At 38.5% G+C, this 21,063-nt stretch overlaps 4 protein-coding genes across 5 annotated transcripts; 1 reads left to right on the top strand and 3 right to left on the bottom strand.

Annotated features, from left to right (window-relative positions):
* Window positions 1–1,260: 1,260 nt before the first annotated feature.
* Window positions 1,261–4,360, bottom strand: cbln18 (cerebellin 18). Its single transcript, XM_026934903.3, has 5 exons — window positions 4,239–4,360; window positions 2,977–3,107; window positions 2,697–2,876; window positions 2,423–2,554; window positions 1,261–1,857 (listed from the first exon to the last, which is right to left on the bottom strand). The coding sequence occupies exons 2-5, from the start codon at window positions 3,077–3,079 to the stop codon at window positions 1,553–1,555; spliced, it is 720 nt and encodes a 239-aa protein (XP_026790704.1). The 5' UTR covers window positions 3,080–3,107; window positions 4,239–4,360; the 3' UTR covers window positions 1,261–1,552.
* Window positions 4,361–5,540: 1,180 nt separating this feature from the next.
* On the bottom strand, window positions 5,541–8,413 carry cbln20 (cerebellin 20). Of its 2 annotated transcripts, none has more exons than XM_034310625.2 (5): window positions 8,293–8,413; window positions 7,047–7,139; window positions 6,700–6,804; window positions 6,431–6,571; window positions 5,541–6,252 (listed from the first exon to the last, which is right to left on the bottom strand). In XM_034310625.2, the coding sequence occupies exons 2-5, from the start codon at window positions 7,051–7,053 to the stop codon at window positions 5,825–5,827; spliced, it is 681 nt and encodes a 226-aa protein (XP_034166516.1). In that variant the 5' UTR covers window positions 7,054–7,139; window positions 8,293–8,413; the 3' UTR covers window positions 5,541–5,824. The 2 variants fall into 2 exon arrangements, with proteins under 2 accessions (XP_034166516.1, XP_034166515.1); XM_034310624.2 differs by having other exon boundaries at window positions 7,047–7,156; window positions 8,293–8,396.
* ftr86 (finTRIM family, member 86) lies at window positions 8,336–14,602 on the bottom strand. The gene is made up of 9 exons (XM_026934900.3): window positions 13,455–14,602; window positions 13,189–13,284; window positions 12,317–12,550; window positions 11,806–11,965; window positions 11,170–11,265; window positions 10,836–10,925; window positions 10,663–10,728; window positions 10,164–10,366; window positions 8,336–9,792 (listed from the first exon to the last, which is right to left on the bottom strand). Exons 1-9 carry the CDS (start codon window positions 13,992–13,994, stop codon window positions 9,457–9,459), a joined length of 1,821 nt encoding a protein of 606 aa, XP_026790701.3. The 5' UTR covers window positions 13,995–14,602; the 3' UTR covers window positions 8,336–9,456.
* An 859-nt stretch (window positions 14,603–15,461) lies between these two features.
* nudt8 (nudix (nucleoside diphosphate linked moiety X)-type motif 8) lies at window positions 15,462–21,052 on the top strand. Its single transcript, XM_026934694.3, has 5 exons — window positions 15,462–15,725; window positions 17,683–18,489; window positions 19,577–19,709; window positions 20,299–20,376; window positions 20,454–21,052. The coding sequence occupies exons 2-5, from the start codon at window positions 17,684–17,686 to the stop codon at window positions 20,637–20,639; spliced, it is 1,203 nt and encodes a 400-aa protein (XP_026790495.3). The 5' UTR covers window positions 15,462–15,725; window position 17,683; the 3' UTR covers window positions 20,640–21,052.
* The last annotated feature ends 11 nt before the right edge of the window (window positions 21,053–21,063 follow it).

Below are 21,063 nucleotides of genomic sequence, written 5' to 3'. Positions count from 1 at the left end.
TATTAACCCTTGATATACCTGTTATTGGCCTTACAGGATGGAAGTGGACAGCTGATATTCTATGAGAGACCAGACATGAGTGGCCCCAAACTGTCCAACTACTCCATCACTCCCACAAATGATCCCCAAGGCCTGACTGTGAGCACATCAGCATTAGTGCTGTTCTTACTGTTCTCTGGAGCAGTCTAACATCATTCATTTGATAACATGCACTGTTTTTTTCAGCAGGAGGTCACATGCATTCTGGTATTTAACACATAATAAATGTCCTATATATGTTGTTATGTATAAATGTTATAACCCAATGACTTTTAAAAATAAAAGCATCATTCATTTTGGCATTCAGATATTCATTCATTCACCTTCAGTGACCGCTTTATCCTTAGTGGATCCAGAGCCTGTCCTGGGAACACACCCTGGATGGGATGCCAGTCCTTCTCAGGGCACCACACATACACACACACACACACACACACATTCAAAAGAACATTCACGCTTAAGGGCAATTTAGAGCAGTCAATCCACCTACCAGCATATTTTGGGAGGTCAGAGGTAACTGGAAAAACCCAGATAAAGCAAACATTGGGTTTGACTACTTAGTTTTGAATTGTGCTAAATCTTAACCTGGAAAGGTGAGACGTCTTGTATTTTATTTTGGGTTTTGTATTTTTGTTGTTTTGTGTGCGTGTGCGTGTGTGTGTGTGTGTGTGTGTGTGTAGAGAGTACTATCAGACGCTTTAGGACAGGTGGGTCAGGTGAAAAAGCAGAGACGCCTGTACATGGTGGGACAGACCCGAGTGCATGTGGACTCTGTGGAGGGCCTGGGAGACTTTATGGAGCTTGAGGTATAGTGGAGCTTGTTCAAGATGTATGAAGGGGTAGTGTAAAATAGCAGGCTGCTAACTGCAGTGTGTGTGTGTTGAAACAGGTAGTTATGAGGGAAAACCAGAGCACAGATGAAGGAGTTGCCATTGCCCACCAACTGATGCAGGATTTGGGTGTGAAGAAGGAGGACTTGATTGACGGTGCATACATGGACCTCCTACTCGCAAAAGGCCATCAGAATGGAAAGTAATACAGATGGCATGTTCAATTTTAACAATAAAATCCACTATTTTTGTACTGTTGTTTATTTTTTTTATAAGGCTGATATGCCCGGCTCCCCCTGCATGTCCCCTGCATGTGTAGCATAAGTGGTATAGAAAATGGATGGATGGAAGGCTGATATGTTACCAACATTATAGACCATTAAATAAGAAAACTGTAGTAGTATTAAGTTTATTTAAAGGTTTTATTCCATTGTCCACATTACTAAATCATTACGATACATTACAATATAATTTTATAAAGGAACTGATGAGTTACTACGTCATGTTAAATGGAACTCTGACATTTACCATACTCACACATCTACTTTTTTAATGAGTCTTGGTCACCTGTAGATTATATTGAGTACTCTCTAGATATACAGAATCAACATAATGCTCCAAGGGCTATCATTATTTTCTGGAGCTGCACAAGTACTACACTTGTGTACTACTGCACTTGTCTGTTACATGTCAGAGAGCGGATAGACCAGGTATCCGCTGAAAGAGTTGTAGCCCTGCATGTCTGCACACAGAAACCTTCCAAGCACCAGCTCGACATAAACCTGGTTGCCTTGTTTCAGCTGAAGGAGCACCGTCTGCGTGGCGCTGTCCTCCGAGTCCTCACGGTTGTCTTCCCAGGAGGAGGCTATGACCTGGCCTTCTTTCATCAGCTGTACCTTGTGGTAGATGCGCTCTCCTTCTGCTCCCACATTAGAGTAAACCGTGTAGGAGAAGGAGTAAAGGCCAGCACGTGGGGCCGTGAATGTTCCTGTGCACATGTAATTATCACATCACGTAAATATCTCTAGCATGGCGTTTATGATTTTGTTGGCTTGGAAAGTGTTTAATTAAAGATACAGTTGAACATAAAGGGTTTTAAGGTATAATATATATTCTGTTGATCCCCAGAGCAGCAGATGTGCTATGAGTCTTCCGGTGTCTGCTAGGTTTGAAGTAAAACCACTAGGAAGATGATTGCAGTCCCTGCTGAAAAATCCAGCTTGGTTTGACCAGCTGGCAAAATGCATACTGAGCTGTTGAAAATGGTAGGCCATGTTTGCCATCTGGCAAACGCTGGTAGAATGGAAACAGTTTCTGAATTACTGCTGTTAATGCTACATTGTAGAAACTTTTTCTTTACTAAAGAATGTAACACAAGGCATTTAGAGAATCTTAAGCATTAATTGGCCAGTTTAGCCATGTAATAAGGAAGCTGGAATATAACAAAGATTTTACCAGTTTGACCAGCTCAGTTTGTGTTTGGGCAGCTTTTGGTCAAACCAAACTGGATTTTTCAGCTGAGGTTTTTGTATGTGTTTGGAAAGGATACTCACCCATTGCAGGATTATACCCATAGCCTTGGTTGAGTGAGACATTGCAGTAACAGATGGACACATTCTTGTTAAAAGGTCCAAAACATCCAGTTAGAGGTGCCATTGTAGCCACAAATGCTACATTATGTCCAACTTGTATTCAAAAAAAAAAAAAGAAAAAAAAGATGAGAAGCACAGGGACTTATTTTTTAGTAAACTGTAGCACTTAGATTTACTTCAAGTCAAATGATGATGGACAAGTGGGTGAACTGGTGAGGAACACAGTGAGTCTTACCGGCAACCTCCTCAATCTGGTTATTGAGACTGTGCAAGTCCTTCCATAGGCCCACCATGCGCATGAAGGTTGCCTCCTCCAGCTGGAATAGAGGTGCAGTCACACAGCAGCAGCCTTTCGGCTTCCTGAATGCACACTCACAGTCCCATCCTCCACAGGGCAGAGTCCCGGTCCAATTAGCTGTGTGTGAGAGAGCAGCACCAAAACCTTTGCTTTCATTTATCCATTGGCAAAAAAATAATGCAGATTGATAAAGTAGTATATATCAAAAGGTGCTTACCTGCAGCTTGCCATAGAATATCTAAGGGACTGCTTGTTTGTGCCCTTAAGCATGGACACAGTGCCCCCAGCAGGCCCAGAACAGCCACTGCAGCTATCTTCATCCTTAACTAGCTCACTGAAGAATCTTGTCTTTGTTAAGTCAGAGTAACAGAATTCAATATTGCTTTTGTAGTTCACTTTCTCTTCTTGAGAATAAGTTCAAATATGTTTAAATTTTATGTTGATTAATTAAAATTCATAAATCTATGGCAACAATCATTTTTACACGCATACAAAATTGTCAGGCACATCATGCATTTCAACACTTAAAGAAATACTTCATCATTTTTCAATAAAAAACCTGTTTACTCTCTTATAGTGGAGGGGTATTGTTGGGGCAATCAATAAACTACTTTTTCCAGGGGAGAAGGTGTGATTTTGCCTCACCAGCATAGTCAGTAAGTAACCAAATTTACTGTTTACTACAGTGTTTGAAACTAACCCCAACCATTACCATTTGAATTTGCATTATAAATTTGACTATTTTATACAATTGCATGTCGTGCATTTTAACACTTAAAGCAACATTCATCATTTTTCAACAGTTTTCTCAATTATAATGGATGTCTAAGGGCAGTTATTGAATAATAAACTACTATTTCTGAAGAAAAAAGATGTGATTATGCCTCAACTGCGTAGTCAGGTTTGGCTTGATCATGTACGGATACCTGGTCAGTAATGATACAGAGATTACCCTGTTGGGAAGTACAACAAGTCAACAATTGCCCTTAAACTTCCATTATAAGTGAGTTTCGAGTTAACTGGTTCTCTGTTCTTTTCTCACCACGGGAAAGTGTATCAAAGTTCTTCTCCACAGAAGTCATCCACTATATATGCAATAGATAGAGACTAAGCTGAAAAACTTTGGAGTATTACTTTAAAGTCACATTATACCTAAACCCTGTAACCATACAGCATAAACTTAGTTAGCTACTTATTTCTTACTAGATTTTTATAACTAATAAACTGACAAATCAGTGTATACATACTGTACATACAAATATTTAACTGATTGCTTGTTTATTATTAGGTATGCTGTTATTTGGTATGCTGATGCAGTAATTCATAATCTTTCAACTGCGTGTAGAAATGAAGACACAATCTGCTCAGAAAATTTTAATTAAAATGAGGTTGCATCCATTATGTAAGACCAGCATTTGATTCTCACATTTTGTTTAAACATAAACCTTCAAAAATAATGATGATGTATCATATACTCACTGTGATTCTGAGAGATGTTGAAGCTGAAGAGCAGAGGCAAGTACATGAAGCCTGCCTCTGAGGTGTGTGTGCGTGCACCTTATCTTATGCATTCAGTAGAGTTAATGACACTGTAGTCCAGCCTTTGTGTGCGCTGATGGGAACATGGGGATGTGTGTAACACATTCTGTCTGTTACTGTATCCTGAATCTATCCCATGAAGCCCACTTGGGAGTCCACAGTTTGTGTGTGTGTCTGTTTCATATGGTTTATAAGGACACCAGGATCATGTTTCCAGCACTCTGGGTGTTGTAATACCAGCCATTATGTTGATCGGCCATTTGAGCCATATACAGATATACAGACAGAGGGTTTGTTTTATTATTGCTGCATTTATTGGCTCTATCTCTTAATCAGTAATCCTAGTACTGAGGCAGGTACAGGATTTTTAGCCTGATTCTCATATTAGGGTGTGGACCGTGCCTTGCGATCTTATCACCTGTGAAGGCAAAAACACACTCAATTTAAAAAAGTGCAGCTATTTCATATGCATGTAAAGGAAGGTTAATTAGAGTGTTTGTGGAAAATAATTATGTCGTTAAAATCAGGAATAGCTTAAAATAGATCATTTTAAATTAAAAATATTGTTATTATTTGAAAGCTTTGTTTGAAGTATACTATAAACCTGCAGGTTTTAGTTCTTCCTTATTTAGAACTTTAATCACAGTAAGATATCCGCACAGTTGCCTTCATCACATAAGTCTTGAGTGGTGTTTAATAATGATTGTAAGGGAGTTGTGCAAGTACAACACAAGTACATGGGTAGTATCATTTAGTATTGCTGTACAAGCACGACTGATATCAGATGGTACGTAGAGTTGGGTCCAGGGAAGGACAGAGACACAGTATCCTTTTATGCTCCACTCAGGAGTTAACCCGCAAATATATTGACTCCTGACACAGAGCTTTACCCATTATGTTTTTTAAATAATATATATTTTGATATTTTAAAGCATAATTTATTAGCTATATGATGTTGACTTTAGCTATCTGATGGTAATGTTGTAGCAAATGTTATGGTAGTAAGTAAGCAAAATCACACAGGGTCATTTAAGTTTTATGCCATTATTCTGAATTGGCTATTGCTATGGCAATATGCTGTTATGGTTTGTATGGTGTTTAATCATATACCATTTAAGGCTTTTACAGCCTATTATTACATATAAGCAGAGAGATAAATACAAAAGATAGATAAAAAATATAAAAAATAATAATAAAAAAGATATTTGTTCTTCAGTTCTCTTTATTTTAAATTCACTTGAATAAAAACACTTTTTGTCATACAACTTGTACAGACATTTACTTAAGGGTTAAGGATTAACAAAAAGAAGAAGAAGAAACTGTTTTTTGAATGCCCATTTTACACAGTATACAGTAATCCTGTGGCAGTCATGTTGAACCTGGAGCTCAATTATGAACTGGAAACCCAACAAACAGGCTAGCAATTGGATATGGGAGTCAATAGATACATGGCCTTGATTTTGAAAGATCACGAGGATCAATGCAAAGGTCTAAACCCAGACATGGGATGAGAGAATAAAAAAAAATTAATCTGTAGCATACAGCAAAAAGCCACTGAATGTGTTGAAATGGCTGCTGTCATCACACAGGTAGCAGCCGGGAGGGAGAATCACATCCATCTTGTCCCCAGCCTGCATCTGCATTGCCAGGATGGTGGTAGCGCTGTCCTCCTGGTCCTGGGTGTTGTACTCGCTGAGTGCTGCAATCACGCGACCATTTTTACGCAAACGAACACAGGCAGCCAGGAGGGCACCAGGGGCACCTGCATCACTGTACACTGTAAGAGCCAGCGCATAGACCCCTGAGCGTGGGACCGTAAAGGCGCCTGTACTAACATTGTAGCCGTCGCCTAAGTTAAGGAATATAGACTGGTACTTCACCACTGTGTCATCTCGGCTGGAAGTCAGGCATCGACGAGTGTCAGTCAGTGCCACTGAAAAGGCACTGCGGCTGGCTGAGGATACACAGAGAGAGAGAGTCAACAACTGAGGAAGACTCACTTCCAAGTGTCGAAGAATGGCTCAACCAACAGCACTAACGGCCAACAAAGTGAAGACTAGTGGACATTATGAGCTAGCATGAGTTCGCCATGCTAACCCTGCAAGCTATCAAGCAAAAGTAGGCTTACTCACAGCGCACATAGTTCAGAGCAGTTTCAGCTTTCTCTAGACCCTTGCGCATCTCGTTCAGGCTCATGTTGAAAAAACTCTCCATTCTCATCATCTGCTTTTGCATCAGACAACAGCCACAGGTGTCCGAATCAGAGAGACATACTGCAGATAGAAAACAATGATCAGCTTCAAATTCACCTTTCAATACCACAAAGAGAGTTATTTAGGTTAAATTTAAGATTTATTTATTGTTAAAGAGTGGTCCCCCCTCCTTTTTTTTTTTTTTTTACCATTGTCAGTGCCGGGATCAGGCTGACTCGGCTCTCCAGGGCCATTCCAAGAGTATACAGCATCGTTCGCAAGAGAACATCCAATCAGGCACAAGAACACAAGGCCTAGATTAGGAAAGAGAATACACTGTAGGAACACAAGTGTTTTTAGAGAATTAGGATCTACCTACAGCCACAAAACTGACTAAAAACATATAATATATCTAATGCCAGATCTTGGGATAATCTGAGTAGAAAATTTAGAGAGATAATCCTCTGACATATAGAGCTTTATTTGGATCTTGTGTTTGTTAACAGTTACAGAAAATATTCCTTTCTAAATTATGCAGGTTTAAGGGCAGTCTTACCTCTCATTCTGCTGTGTGACCAGGGTTGATGTTTGGCCTCAGGTTGTGGAGGATTAGCTATAAAGGTTTGTTCAGCTCCACCTCTTGCTTTCTCTAGGTGAGGACACAACCTGCATGTTTTTGTCCCAGTGATAAGCAATATGTAGGACTTGCATTATCTGACATCTGAAGCACATTGTATTATATTGTATTACTCCCATAGACTATGAACCAGTGCACAATTACAGTCAAGATCAGCATCTACTGGGAGCAGAGCAGTTGATCTGATGCTAACCACAATGCTCCAAAGAAATTCTCAAGCTTAGAAGGCCATTTGAGATTGTTTACTCTTTTTCAGTGAAAAAAAGAGCTGCTACATTGGAGCATTGTTATCTCAGCTGGAGCTCTCGGACACCTCCTTGATGATTACAAACCCTAAGCTCGAGACCCCTTCCAGTCTAAAAAAAATCAAAAAAATCCAAATGATCGCAGTATACATTTATTTTATGGGCATAATCCAACAATTCAAATATTATGTACAATCATAAAAGGACTTTTCCTAGTTTTATTAACATTGCAGTTCTCAAGTCACTAGCATTTAAACTTATTTAAGATTTCTATATTAGGAAATTAACAATTTGACTAAGAAATCCATTAATGTTACTGGAATAATTTTAAAACAATTATAATCACTGCCATAAATAATATTTTACATTTATATATGTGATATTTATGATAAACTGCAGATTTTCTCAACATTAGATACATTACATAAAACATAGTAGCCTTATTACAAATCTCCGCATTTAGAAAAACATCTGTCTTAGCCAGCACAGACAGAGGTGACGGCTGCTGTTCCTTTCTAGTCATTCCCTTTTCTAAGTGGAAAAGAAGAAGAGTTTGTTTGAGCTGTGAGAATTGCTCACTTCTGTTATTTCCGTCCATCCCTCTGTCACACTGAGCTTCTAATTTAGGCTTTGCTTTATTTAGATCTCCTTTTAAAGCACCACACATGACATGAGCAAACAAGACCAGAGTGAACACTACAGAAATAGCATGTGCGTGTGTGTATATACACACTCCTGAACACCTATACACTGTGTACTACTGCAGTTACTCCCTGGATTCATGTTTACATTTAGGTTTTAAAAAAAAAAACGGTCTAGGAACATTTCTACTTCCTGACCTTCATTTAAACGTCAGGATCTAGGAATATACGTGAATATGTAATTAGACTAAAATAGTAAAATAATCATTAATAGCTTACATTTGTCACAGGTAGACATGAGTGGTGAATCTTTATCAGAGTCCTCATATTCTGATTTATTTACCAGTAGCACAAACACTACAAAATAACATCACACTTTTGTTCATCAGTGACATTAGCTAAATTAGACCCACAGAGGTTATGGGGCTAAATGTTTTCAGGTGTGATCTCATCCCCAAGTAAATGGAGTGTTGAACTATGATAGGCTCAAACTGTCACCTATTTTATGACTTTTGTACTGTGTTAACAACCTCCAATCTGTATAATCTGCCATACAAGAATTAACCATTTCAAAAATCACTTCTTTAAATTCAGGGGTACTTTAAACATTTTCTATGTACTTGATTTCAGGAAAAGCCCAAATGTTGCATAGGAAGAACTCAGAGGAACTATATTCACTGAGGCAGAAGAAATCAAATGAGATTCCAACAGAATATGAAAACTGACATGCAATATTTGATTTTTTCTGTTTTTGGAATTAATATCTGATGAAATATTAAGAAAATTCTTTTTTATAGAATATTATTGTTGGTGGCAAGCAGTGAACATTCACTGGAGGTAATGTGAGAAGTGGCTTTTTAATGTAATAGGACATGAGTGAAGTTCTTCTTATTATTATTTACATGCTCATCAGTCCAAAACTCCAAATTCATCAGTTTAACTTCATATACTATTTCATTTACTTTAAAGAAGCCATTAAGTAGTTTGTGCATTCATACAGAAGGGTGGGTATATTTTGCAATTGCAATATCTTTTGGAAGAATGCTGTTCCTCTTTCTGGTTACAGAGACTTGTAGGATCTGTGCACCGTTGCACTGAAGCTATTCTGGCAGCTTGTGGTGACCCAACACCTTATAAAGAACTTTTCATTCTTTCCATTTCATCCTTAAATTAAAGGAAAAATGACAAATTAGTCACCCCATCTGTAGTTGTTTCAAATGATTACACCAGCAGGAGGTGGCCACAGATGGAGTGCTCTGTTCCTGAGATTACATAGGAATGTCTGTGAGTTGTATGCTTGCAGCAACATCTAGTGGTGAATCTATTCATTTCACTGACATTAAAATCACAGGTCTCCATACATTAACATTTAATTGAAAAACAAAGTAAGAGAGAAACAGTGCAATAGGTTCACAAATAAGGATCTCCATGGCCCTTCATCACTCAGCCCAGCTGGCAAATGGTGATGGTAGAACCCACACCAGACCAGAAGCGGAAACCAGGGTAGAGAGCCCCACTAAATTCAGTTTCGACGCAGCAGATCTGGTGGGCCTGGTTGTGAGAGACCCTGTAGAAGGCCAGCACACCTGCCTGCTGGTCCACATAGACCCCAATGCGCCGGGCTTTAGGAGCAGCTAGCACTGTTTCCTTTCCTGCATGCCACAGAGAGAAGGCTGTGCCTGACCAGTACAGGCTCCATGAGCGCTCATTATGGCCCAGTCTGGAGCTGTCGTCCGCTGTGGAGCGCCCAATGTCTTTATAGGTTACACCAATAGTGACCTGCACAGACCATTGTGCTGCATTAATGCTATTGCAGTGTTTAAGCATTGATTAGAAAGACTAACTAGAATTAAATCTATTATAATTAAACCTACTAGAGACCAATCAGATTATTAGAGATATGATGTTTAGTGGATGAACTTGAGCATGCATCCAGAATTAGTGGTGTCTAACTTGAGTGATAAATATACTTACTTAAATATATGTATCACTCTATAGATATATTTAATTAAATTGCATGGTGTTACCTGATATTTACTCAAATAAACATAAATGTAATGATTTTTTCATTCTGTTAAAAATGATGCCTATACTCTATATGTTTTAACCACAAACAGATTCTTTTTCTCAAGGTTTCAAGGTTAATGTACCTTCTGTCCTGTCCATTCCACCTCCCAGTAGTAAGGACCTCCTGCCAAAGACTCCTGACACATGACCTGTCTCCAGTAGACAAAGCGTTCAGTGTGCTCTGGATAATTCTGATTTTCTGCACGGAGACTGGCCTTGCGATCTCCATCAGACAAGCGGATGTGACGATAAGCACTGTTGCGGTCCAGTGTGGGCTCAAAGCGGACTAAGCAGAAATGGTTGTTGTTTAATGACATTGTTGTATATGAATTTTTAACTACTTAAATAATATCGTCTGCAGAATCTCCTCCTTTACCAACAACTGTTTTAAAAATTAAAAAAAAAACTAACACAATGTAAAGTTCAGGTGAAATTTCAAAAATGTCTACAATGTATGATGTACCATGTTTTGAGAAACCAATCTTTGTGCTTCCATTTAAAAAAAATTTATAAAGACCAAATAACACATCCAAATATATATGTTCAATCATTAAGAAAATACTATTAAAAAACTTGACTTACATTTTAGCATTTCCTCCCTTGTTTTAGGTGCTGGATTTTCCATACTTAGGGAAGTCATTTTCTTCTCTGCAAACAAGAAAGCAATTACATTTCTTAAAACCTCAAACAGATTCTATTTCTCAGACTTGTATTATACTTCCAATGCTATATACACACACACACATTATATTTACCCGAATTTGCAGAGGAAGCTGCAGGATGCTGAAGTGTTGTGGTTTTAGGTTTGCTGTTACTGTTGCTAGATGCAGGTGTCATTTCAGGAGCTAGAGAGAAAGCACAATTACTTGCATTCATTCTTTTACAAATTTCACTTACATTATATTACTGAACTGTTCTGTATTCAGAATGTTACACATTTACACTGATTTTGAGCCAGATATAATGGAGAATTTATAGTAATAAGGATTTGAATAATTACAAAATACAGCAAAGGAAAACTTGATTGACAAATTCAACAGTTCCCTAAAAAATAAATAAATAAATAAATAAAATAAAAACTTTGCTTACCTGTATTTTGTGAAGCAGCCTGCAAATTATTGGGATTGGGGCACTTCTCTGATGCCTGAGCATTAAGTACTGTTGCTGTTTTTTCTGCATCATTGACTTCATAAAGAAAGATAAAGAAAAAAATGTGGTGGATTAGGTTTAATAGATAAATGTCAAGCTCTTGCAATTTCTTGCAAGTGTGATAGTTCAAAACTAAAAGTTGATAAGCTAAGATACTAAACATTTGCAGACATATTGTAGTTGAGTGAAAATGAAGACAAAGAAATTTATTTTAACCACTTTTTATGACACTTCAGTTTTACAGATGTTCCATCATCCTTCAGTGAGTAACAAAAATGGTCAAATAGTGTATGTCAAGATATTAAATAGTGAAAATATTAATATCAGTTCAAAAGTAGGCTTCTCCCTTTCTACTTATTTTTTTTTAACGATATATGCATTCTAGCTCTTCCAGAATCCATTGTTTGCGATTTCTTGGCCAATCTTTGCCTACTCCTTCCGACATACTGTATCTATTGTAACTCACCCAGACACCTACAGACTTAGGACTCAGCACTCAGCTTTATGAACACACTAGGCAATACATTACACAATGTGGTGTTCTAAAAAGGCATGCTGTATTGGACAGGCTCTCACCAACTCTGAAGATACTGGCCAGGCTTCCTTTACAAAGGTCATGCAGCGCCTCTCTGAAATCTCCAAGAGCTGATCTGATCCCAGACTCTACTGACTCCGGGGGTAAAATCTCCAGCTGTGCATTTCCAACCACATCCACACCATCTCTGGTGTCAAGTGTCTGGCATGGACACACAACAATAAAATAAAGGATTTAAATATAGGATAATATGTTAAATACAGATACATAAATAAAATACCATTTGATTGATGATTTAATGGTAACCTATTTACATTTACCTCATTCACCTGAGACAATATACAACTGAGCAGCTGTGGGTAAGGGCCTTGCTTAATGGATTTGACCTCATGACCTCATCAGTAATGCCATATGCCATAACCACTAAGCTACCACTGCCCCCATAACCCACATGAATAATCAAGTCTGTAAAAGACTTGCACTATATATTTACATTAAAAATAATACTATACTAGTAAAATACCCAGAAACCTGTAGTGAGGGTGATCATACCTTTAGGAACTGAATGGAGTCCTGAGAGTTAGTCAGTCTGATTCGCTCTTCATCTTGTTTGTATAGTTGGCTGATCTCCTCCTGTAGTCTATAGCGGTGGCTCTCTACACGATTATAAGTGGAGGCCTCATAAGCTTGAAGGAGTTCCGTTACTTGTGAGCTCATCAACTCCACACTCTTCATGACTTCACCAAAAATCTGCAGATTCTCTGTCTGCAGCCCCTGAATGGCAGTCTACCACATAAGACATAGCAACAAGAGTTTGCACCGTACAACCAATAACTGACCATAGTTATTATGCCAATTTTTATTTTCTTAATGGAGCAGTTTGTAATATTTAAAGCCAGAAAACACTGATCAGGTGTATCACCCAGGGTCTATTCCTGCCTTCTGCCCAGTGTTCCTGGTATAGGTACTACTTACTGAAGATGAATGAAACAAATGTTGATATGTTCACAATACTTAATCATTAATTTATTTAGAGAACACTACAATCATGATATTGTGGCATTCCTGAAAACAATATAGAGATGGTGATACAACCCATAGCACCTACATTTTTAGAGACCTATCCCAAGTGTCCTTTATATTGTGGGAAAAAAGACAAAATTTTCAAGTAGCAGATTTTTTCCCCTCTTTTTTTATCTCAAAAATCAGAGATATTTATCCTGGGACTAAATAATTAGACTGAGTTTAAGGGAAAAAAAAAATTAAACAATTTAGAAGGACATTGCCAATATGGAAAGAAAGTAAAAGATTTCCACATGTCTAACTAATCCCAGCCAAATGGAGTTTGAAATTCTTTGATTGTTAAATATGTAAAAAATGTTTAAAAACTTCCATAAAAGAAAGGTCTTGGTGATCAGTCTTACCTTGTTAGCTTGAAAAATCTGCGGTAGTGTCTGAATGATCCTCTCTCTTTCTTGAATACTTCTTTGTATCTTTGCCTTCTTTTTTGAGAGCTCTTGCTACTCACAAGGACAATTACAAATCAATAAATAAACTAGCTCCACTATTTATGACACTACTCAAAAAGGCTATCTTTAAAAAAAATGTGGTTTGAACAAATCAGACTTGTAAAAAAATGAGACATACTAAACAAATAGAAAATAGAACAACACAGAATGTAAGCAGTTACCTCCTTTTCTTCATCTGGATGCACCACTCGATGACCCTTATGTTCTACGAGGCTACATTCATCACACACACTCTCTTTATCATCACAGCAGTAGAGGTCCAGCACCTGTTTGTGTAATGGACACAGCTTGGGTGAAGTGGAAGGGAGCTGAGGATATAATCCCCCCTGTACTGTAGTCTTTTCATCAGGTCCTGTAGCTCCATCAGACATTCCTGCTGCTGGCTGGAGAGAAGGGTTCACTGACACGACAGCACATGGAGTTAGGGAAGCACATACTGGTGAGGACTTGTCCTGTTCTCCTACTCTCAGTTTCTTCATGGCTTCCATCAGCATGTTGTTTCTTCCCAGAGAGGGCCTGGGATTGAACACCTGTCTACACTGAGGACAGGAGTACTGGCCCTTTGCAGAAGCTTTATCCCAGTGTTTCTGGATGCACTGAATGCAGTAGGTGTGACCACAAGGAAGCGTAGCTGGGTCACACAGTATTTCCAAACACACAGGGCATGAGAAGTCGTCTAGAGGACAGCTGGATGCAGCCATGGTGGGGAAGGAAGGCAGAGGTCCCTGTAGATCATGAAACAATCCACCTCTCAAAAATACAAGACTTATATTTTAAACCTAGAGTGGGTGGAGTTGATGACTGGTATAACAGGTCTGTTTCCAAGTATGTCACGGGTGTGTGTTGTGCAAGAACATCACCAGTTTCAATTGGTTTAAATGATGTAGGCTGAGAGGAATTTGAAAATGTGGATTAACTGGTTTTACAATCACTACATAACTCACAGTGCATACTAATGAAGAAAGATTACCCTATAAGAATTAGCACTGTTTAGAATGAGGAAAGGTTGCTTTTTTCAGTGGGAAATTCCTGAATGCAGAAGCAATGATGTCAAATGATGTCATTCGAATGTGGCGTGCGCACCCTGCGTGCGCACCCAAACGATTTTACATTGACGTGCTTAGGTGTCTAAGGGAAAGTATCAGGGAAAAAACACGTCCGAAGAAGTGGTACACCCAGAACTGGATCTTGCACCATGACAAAGCACTTGCACACACTGCTGTCAACCAAGGAGTTTTTAACCAGAAACAATGAGGTCCTCTCTTCACATCCACCGTATTCACCAGATCTCGCTCCTTGCAACTTGTTCCTGAAATTAAAAATGAGACTGAAGGGAAAAAGATTTGCCACCATGAAGAAATCCAGAAAAACAAAAACACAGGAGGCTCTAGACATGATGACAAAAGATGGCTACAGGAAATGTTTCCAGCAATGGGAGAAACACTGGGACAAGTGTTTCACATCACAAGGAGAGTACTGTGCAGGGGATTGCTGTAAGTTTTATAATGCTAGTTTTTATTTTTTTAATTTTTTTAACAATTCTTTTGGGTCCCCCCTCGTAAATACTTTTTCGTTAAAGTACTGTGACAAAACCCAATATTCCAACTTAATCTATTTAAGTAAAGACTTGAAAGTGTTAACGCCTGGTGCAACAGAAAAGCATTCGACTGATCATCATGATAATTTGAATCCCAGCAACACCACAACCATCCATGGCAAGAGAGCAGCATAATCAGCTCTGCTTTCTTGGTTCATTCCCTGTTCATGTTCTCCCTGTGATTAGATCTCATGGCTGAAAATTTTTCTTTTCTTCCACTTAACAAGTCTCTCAGAAGATATTGGAGTGCCTTTCTGACATCGCTTCCTAGATCGTGACCCATCATGTGACACTAAACTAACAAAAATTAACTGATACATGTATGGGTGAGGAACTCCCCTCAGCTACACCTGTCAGTTACCATCAACACCCTTACAGTCCATCCTCTGGCAAACATGGCTAAAAAAAAAAAACTCACTGGGAAGTGTGTGAACTTGGGTGGATTGGCTCCACTAATTGCCCCTAGGGGTGTGTGTGTGTGTGTGTGTGTGTGTGTGTGTGTGTGTGTGTGTGTGTGGTGCCTGTGATGGACTGGTGTTCAATCACTGGACTGGTGTATTCCTGCCTCACACACAGCATTCCCAGAATAGACTCCAAAAATACAACTTATCTACTGCTACAAATTTATTATGCTGGTGTTACGATAAAAGAGGATTAATTTGGAAATTAAACATTTAATTTCTAGTGTTTTAACTTGAAAGGAAACGAGAATATTTATTAACTTGAAGATTTAAGGAGGGAAAAAGTCTTCAGGACCAGCAGCACCCAGCAGGGGCATTTACACAGACCTGGCAACCAGCAGAGCACCGGAAAAGCCTGTGTGTTTATGCTAAAGGTGAGTGCCTTGAGGAAAACAGCTGAATGAACGTGTTTAGTTTGAGTATTGATTTGTTTTTGATGTTAACCAGCTTGTTCTGGTATAAATGTCTCAGAAAAAGATTTTTATTTTTTTATTTTTATTATCTTAATGACCGTGTACTTGGCAGTGAGGTAGCGGTGTCGTGCTAATGCTAATGACCGCTCGGACTGTGCTTAGTAACGTTACTGGTTACTTTCGACTGATGGATAATGTTACAGCAAATATTAAAACAAGCTAGAAATAGTTTATTTATATCTAATTAACATGTGAATAAAGTTCAATAGTATCTGATATTTCTTTCTGAGGGACTGACACAGACCTGGTGTTAATCTGTTAGCATATTAATGTTACGAAAGCTGTTGGTGAAAGCCACCATTGCTCATGTCCAGAAACTCTAACCTGACCTACTGTAGTTACTGTAACTGCCATGAGTTCAGGAACAGATTTGTTCTAATGATCAGTAACTTCAGTAGCTTCTGTTGCTTTTGTTCAGCTAAAAGCCTAACTGAAACCGCATACCCATCCAATGGGAGCTTTTTAAAAGTCATAAAAATAAATACATTGAGAGCACTGTAAGATACAACATTCATTATAGCTGGGAAATTTCACAGAGTTGAGAATGAAACAACAAACAAAGCCTACATTTCTATAAATTCAGCACATGTTGTAGAAGACACACGCACCAGCACCAGTCCCAGTCCCAGGTATCCTGCAGGACTGCTCTTCTGCCCTGTCTCCCATTTTTCCTTTAACACATCTGATTCATTTCATATTATTTCTTTTAAGTAGTCAGATAGTTGAGTCAGCTGTGCTAGATCTAGGAAAAACTAAGAAGTGCTTTAACATTGTAGAACTAAATATATGTATCCTTGATGCACCTGATCCTTTATTTTCTTTTCACAGTTTGAAAGATCCCGATGTGATCCCTTATAGCACAGGTTCCCAACCTTGGTTTCGGATTACCTCCATGTCCTACACATTTTCCCTGGTCTAACACACACACTTTAACTGAAGAAATGCTGTTACTTAGTTAATTAGTTGAACCAGGCATGTTAATAAAATGTGTAGGACCGAGGGTACTCCATGATCAGGGTTTAAACCTGTGCCTTATAGCTAAACATCCTTCTCAGTATTATTGCTAATCCTTTGCATGTTGTAAGAGAGTAGCAGTGATTTATTGTCTTAAAGAAATACTGTAGAATTTTAAACCTAAACTCTAACCTTCAACCTAAATGTACTGCACCTGTAGCATATATGAGAGTACTGCAAACACATGTTGTGTTTTGTAAGGCGTGGAAAATCTATTAACTTGAAACTAAAGTCTAACTAATAATGGAAGGGCAGTTGTCAATAAATAAAGTCATGAGATGTTAAAGTGAAATGTGTCTTTTGCACATTGCCTTTGTTTGCAGTCAGTGGCAATTTAATTGAGTTAATTAAGCTGTATAACTCACTCTGTAAGAGGTGGGACAGCTTGTTCAGAGGGAAGAATTACCAACCTAGTTTTATGAGTTTGATTGTGCATGGAATAAAAATAAAAAAACCTCTGGGAAAAAGAAAAATAAGCAAAATGACATTTTAATGTATTACTTTAGCACTAAAAAGTAAGATAACCGAAGATAAATGCTTTGGTAAGACAGTCCCCCTTGTCTGCCTCATCCTAACACAACTGTTAAATTGTTTACATTTGCGGTATTTTTTAAATATCTGTTGACAGAATCCAACAACTATCCTTAGACTTCCGGTGTAAGTGATGTCAACTGGTTTTCCATTCTTGCATCAGTAAAGGGAAATATATGTTGAAAGTTTTGTCTGTGGTAATTGCACAAACACTGCAAATGTGATGGATAGAGGTTAGGTTAATTAAATCACAGCAATCACAGATATCTTGATTTGCTATAATGTAGGTCATTCTGTCTCTTGTTTTCATCAGGATGTTTAGGAGTGCTCAGTTTTGGACATCAGCATACCTACTGGGGACACATAGATCACTATTTGGGACACTCAACAAGAAGAAAAATCTTGGAGAGACAGTGTGCAATAGCCTCCTCTCCCAGCCATTTTGCATGGTCAGTAGCGAGAGAGGAACACAGAGGAAACATTATATATCTGAGCCAAAGAACAGTAAATATGTTTCACAAAAAACTCTTCAAAAACCTTTTTCTTGCCTTGGTAACACAAGCTGCTCTATCAATCCTGCAGACACTACTGACTTCCTATCAGTGTGTAAAATAAATGTTCAGTACAGTTCAAATAGCACTGTTTCAGATAATTTCATCCTCAGGGACTGTGTTCCTAACAAGTGCCTACTACCTGAAAACCATACAGGCAAACACAGAGATTCTGTGGATAAGTGGAGAGCAGATCTAAACAGCAGCGGTAAAAGTCAGAAGAGCTACCATAACACAGGGGCCATATCCTTCACTAGATCATATGAGTTAAGTAAAGGGCTCTGGACTTCGTATCAAGAGCGATGGAGCCATCTTGGACCTCTAAAATCCCAAATGTGTGGTTTGCACAGGAGAGTCCCACAGCAGGCTGCTTTTGAAGACTGTCTATCAGCCAAGAATGAGGAACGCTGCAGAGGCCACCTGCAGTCCAACACTGCACTGTATGAGAAGGAGACAGGGAAGAGCCGGGCAGCTGTGCTTGTGTCTCTGTGCACAGTAGGGGGAGAGCCTGCCTTTCTTTTCACCCTTAGATCCAGCAAACTGAGGGGAAGACACAAAGGTGATGTCAGGTATGTTGGATTTGGCCTCAAAGAATGTTTCCCAAACCGCACCTTGGGGCCCTGCTTTGTTTCCGCCCCACATTCATGGCATAAAATAAACAGTTGGGTTGGATTGAAAAATATATCAAATCTCATCCACTACTGACCTGCATTTCAAACCAGTATTGGTCCAGATACCTATACCCATTATCAGATTTGTACATCCTTAGTTAGTTTTATAATGAGTAAATCAGGGGTCACCAAAGTTATCCCCACCTTTCTGTCATAAACAGGAGTTACAAAACAAAAGGGAAGAATAGTGAGAATTTGCAAGAAAAAAGGGGCGCATGGATCTTCCTCAGTCACTGTGTCTTATTACTTTCATGCATCCATTACTTGTTTAGTAGGCATATTTCCCTTGATCCAAACCTCATGTTAAACTGTGGCCAGAAACAAATGAAAACTTTCTGTACTGGCAACAGGAGTGAGAAATATGCAGAACTGAGAGATATTCAATGCTTGAAAATTGATGTATTACACTTTGGAGATATTCTTTTTACAAAAAGGCTTGACGAAATATTGACATCAATGACAGCAGACATAATTACTTGTTAGGAATTATGCTCTTTGGTTTTCAAAACCTGCAAGCTTATTTTGCTGCCATACACCATGTTAATGCTTATAGTAAAGTAAAGCTGCCTAGTTGTTATTAGTCATAAGAGCAGATTAACTAAAAAGCACCTTTGGGGGGAAAAACACAATTTTATTCTATCTTTTGTTATTCTTTGCCACGTGGAACATGAAAATAAGTGTTCTTAAATCGTAGTTTACCAAGACTAGACTGAGTGGGGTTGAACATAATGTTCAGAGGCATTCACAGAGAGTACAGTGAAAAGCACAACACAGGAAAGCAGCATCCCACATTAATTTCCACATAAAGTCTTATTGCATGACAACTGCAGTTGAAAGGTTAATCATTATGTACACTATCAACTAGCCATTGTATAGTTTTATAATTTTTTTCTTTCCTTTTTGCATATTAGCTTCTTTAAATGGGATCTTCATATTTAAAGGAAAATTTACTTTCAGCTAGAAAACACTGTCTTTTTTTGTGCAGTTTTGCAGGGGGAAAGCAAGACCCCTCTGACAGAAACATTGTGGAAACAGCCCTGCGGGAAGCCAGGGAAGAACTGGGGATTAATGTGACTGAAGACGAAGTGTGGGGGGTTCTGAAGCCACTGAGTGATGTGGTGAGTTTGAACTACTGGTGGATTAAACCCCAATCATCTGTAACCTGACCTGCTAAAGATTTTTACAGACATGACTGTTACAGTTATATCATCTAATCCAGCACAATAACATAATTGGACACTAGCTAAATCAACTTCAAAAGGTTGACAGGTTAACTTCAAAACAAGCTACTCAGTCAGATAGTCTTGTGATCAGCTATCCAGTAAACATAATTCATCAGTATACTGTTAAGTGAAACTGTTACCACAGACGCTAAGATGTATTACTTCCTACATCTCCCATACTTCTGTTACACCGTTCCAGGGTGGGGGATGTGGCCACACCTGTACTGTAATAGTAATGTACCTGTAATAGTTAAATCCAGCTTCTGGATGCAGACACAATGACATAATTGATCACTTTTCTTTTCCCCTGAAATAGCTTTCATGGTAAATATTGACATTTTGTCAAAGCTGGCATGATTCAGCACTTTCCACTATTAAAAACTGTCTGTTCCCCTTTAAAGAGTTTAGAATAGTTGCTTATATTAAAGAAAAAATGTAACCATCATTCAGCATTTACGTTCATCCTCTTCCATTATCTTTTCAGACAGGAATGATGATTGCACCTGTGTTAGCTAACCTTGGGCCACTAGAGACTCTAACACTCCATCCCAACCCAAGTGAGGTAAATAATGTCGTTGAAATAGTCCTTAGATGATGATTGCTTGGCTTGCTTCGCTTGACTTCTTCTGTGTCCTAAAGGTGGAGGAGATCTTCACCCTGACTGTTGCCCATCTATGCAACCCTCAGAACCGAGGCTATACACATTTTCGCACTGGTAATCACTATGGATACACTCTTCCTGTGTTTCACAGTGATAAGTATAGAATCTGGGGCCTGACTGCAATAGCATTGGACCACACACTCAAGCTCATTATGCCAGTGTAGCAGTTGTAGTACCACAGAAGATTAGGTCTTCAAAAATGTTGAAAGTTTAAGTAACGACATCACTGTTTGCTTGTAATAATCGAATCATGAGTGGTAGAATTCAGTACAAACTTTGCAAATATTTGTGCTGAGTGAACATAATTTTGAAACTGTGTTGTGTGTTTTGTTTAATAATGAATGGTTTTATTGATAAGCAGTTTTTCTTAAAGAATCTAATCAGACTTTTCAAGAAGGCTGGAATAATGTATAAATATCTACAAGCATTTGCAGTTTACTGAATTTGCTGCTTTAGAGAATATCAGTGTGGAAAAATAAGTACTGTTGACTACTATCAAGACACAACTTTGTACCAGATGTTATACATTCTATATGTCTGCCTTTTATATGTCCAATAAATAATCATTCTCATATAATATGTTTGTTT

Source organism: Pangasianodon hypophthalmus, chromosome 14, assembly GCF_027358585.1.
Source record: "Pangasianodon hypophthalmus isolate fPanHyp1 chromosome 14, fPanHyp1.pri, whole genome shotgun sequence".
Lineage (NCBI taxonomy): Eukaryota > Metazoa > Chordata > Actinopteri > Siluriformes > Pangasiidae > Pangasianodon > Pangasianodon hypophthalmus.
This window is presented reverse-complemented; position numbering and strand designations above follow the sequence as displayed.

What these genes read in the sequence shown, in the direction of transcription:
- cbln20 (XM_034310624.2), bottom strand. An exon ending in GTCACACAGCAGAATGAGAG is followed by an intron (nt 6,805 to 7,046) that starts GTAAGACTGCCC and finishes TTCCTAATCTAG; the next exon opens with GCCTTGTGTTCTTGTGCCTG. An exon ending in TGATCCCGGCACTGACAATG is followed by an intron (nt 6,572 to 6,699) that starts GTAAAAAAAAAA and finishes TTCTATCTGCAG; the next exon opens with TATGTCTCTCTGATTCGGAC.
- nudt8 (XM_026934694.3), top strand. Translation starts at nt 17,684, where the DNA reads ATGTTTAGGAGTGCTCAGTTTTGGACATCAGCATACCTACTGGGGACA. An exon ending in AGACACAAAGGTGATGTCAG is followed by an intron (nt 18,490 to 19,576) that starts GTATGTTGGATT and finishes TTTTTTGTGCAG; the next exon opens with TTTTGCAGGGGGAAAGCAAG. An exon ending in TGAAGCCACTGAGTGATGTG is followed by an intron (nt 19,710 to 20,298) that starts GTGAGTTTGAAC and finishes TTATCTTTTCAG; the next exon opens with ACAGGAATGATGATTGCACC.
- cbln18 (XM_026934903.3), bottom strand. Translation starts at nt 3,079, where the DNA reads ATGAAGATAGCTGCAGTGGCTGTTCTGGGCCTGCTGGGGGCACTGTGT. An exon ending in TATTCTATGGCAAGCTGCAG is followed by an intron (nt 2,877 to 2,976) that starts GTAAGCACCTTT and finishes TCTCACACACAG; the next exon opens with CTAATTGGACCGGGACTCTG. An exon ending in CCAGATTGAGGAGGTTGCCG is followed by an intron (nt 2,555 to 2,696) that starts GTAAGACTCACT and finishes TTTGAATACAAG; the next exon opens with TTGGACATAATGTAGCATTT.
- ftr86 (XM_026934900.3), bottom strand. Translation starts at nt 13,994, where the DNA reads ATGGCTGCATCCAGCTGTCCTCTAGACGACTTCTCATGCCCTGTGTGT. An exon ending in ATCCAGATGAAGAAAAGGAG is followed by an intron (nt 13,285 to 13,454) that starts GTAACTGCTTAC and finishes CCTTGTGAGTAG; the next exon opens with CAAGAGCTCTCAAAAAAGAA. An exon ending in TGGAATGGACAGGACAGAAG is followed by an intron (nt 9,793 to 10,163) that starts GTACATTAACCT and finishes TGGTCTGTGCAG; the next exon opens with GTCACTATTGGTGTAACCTA.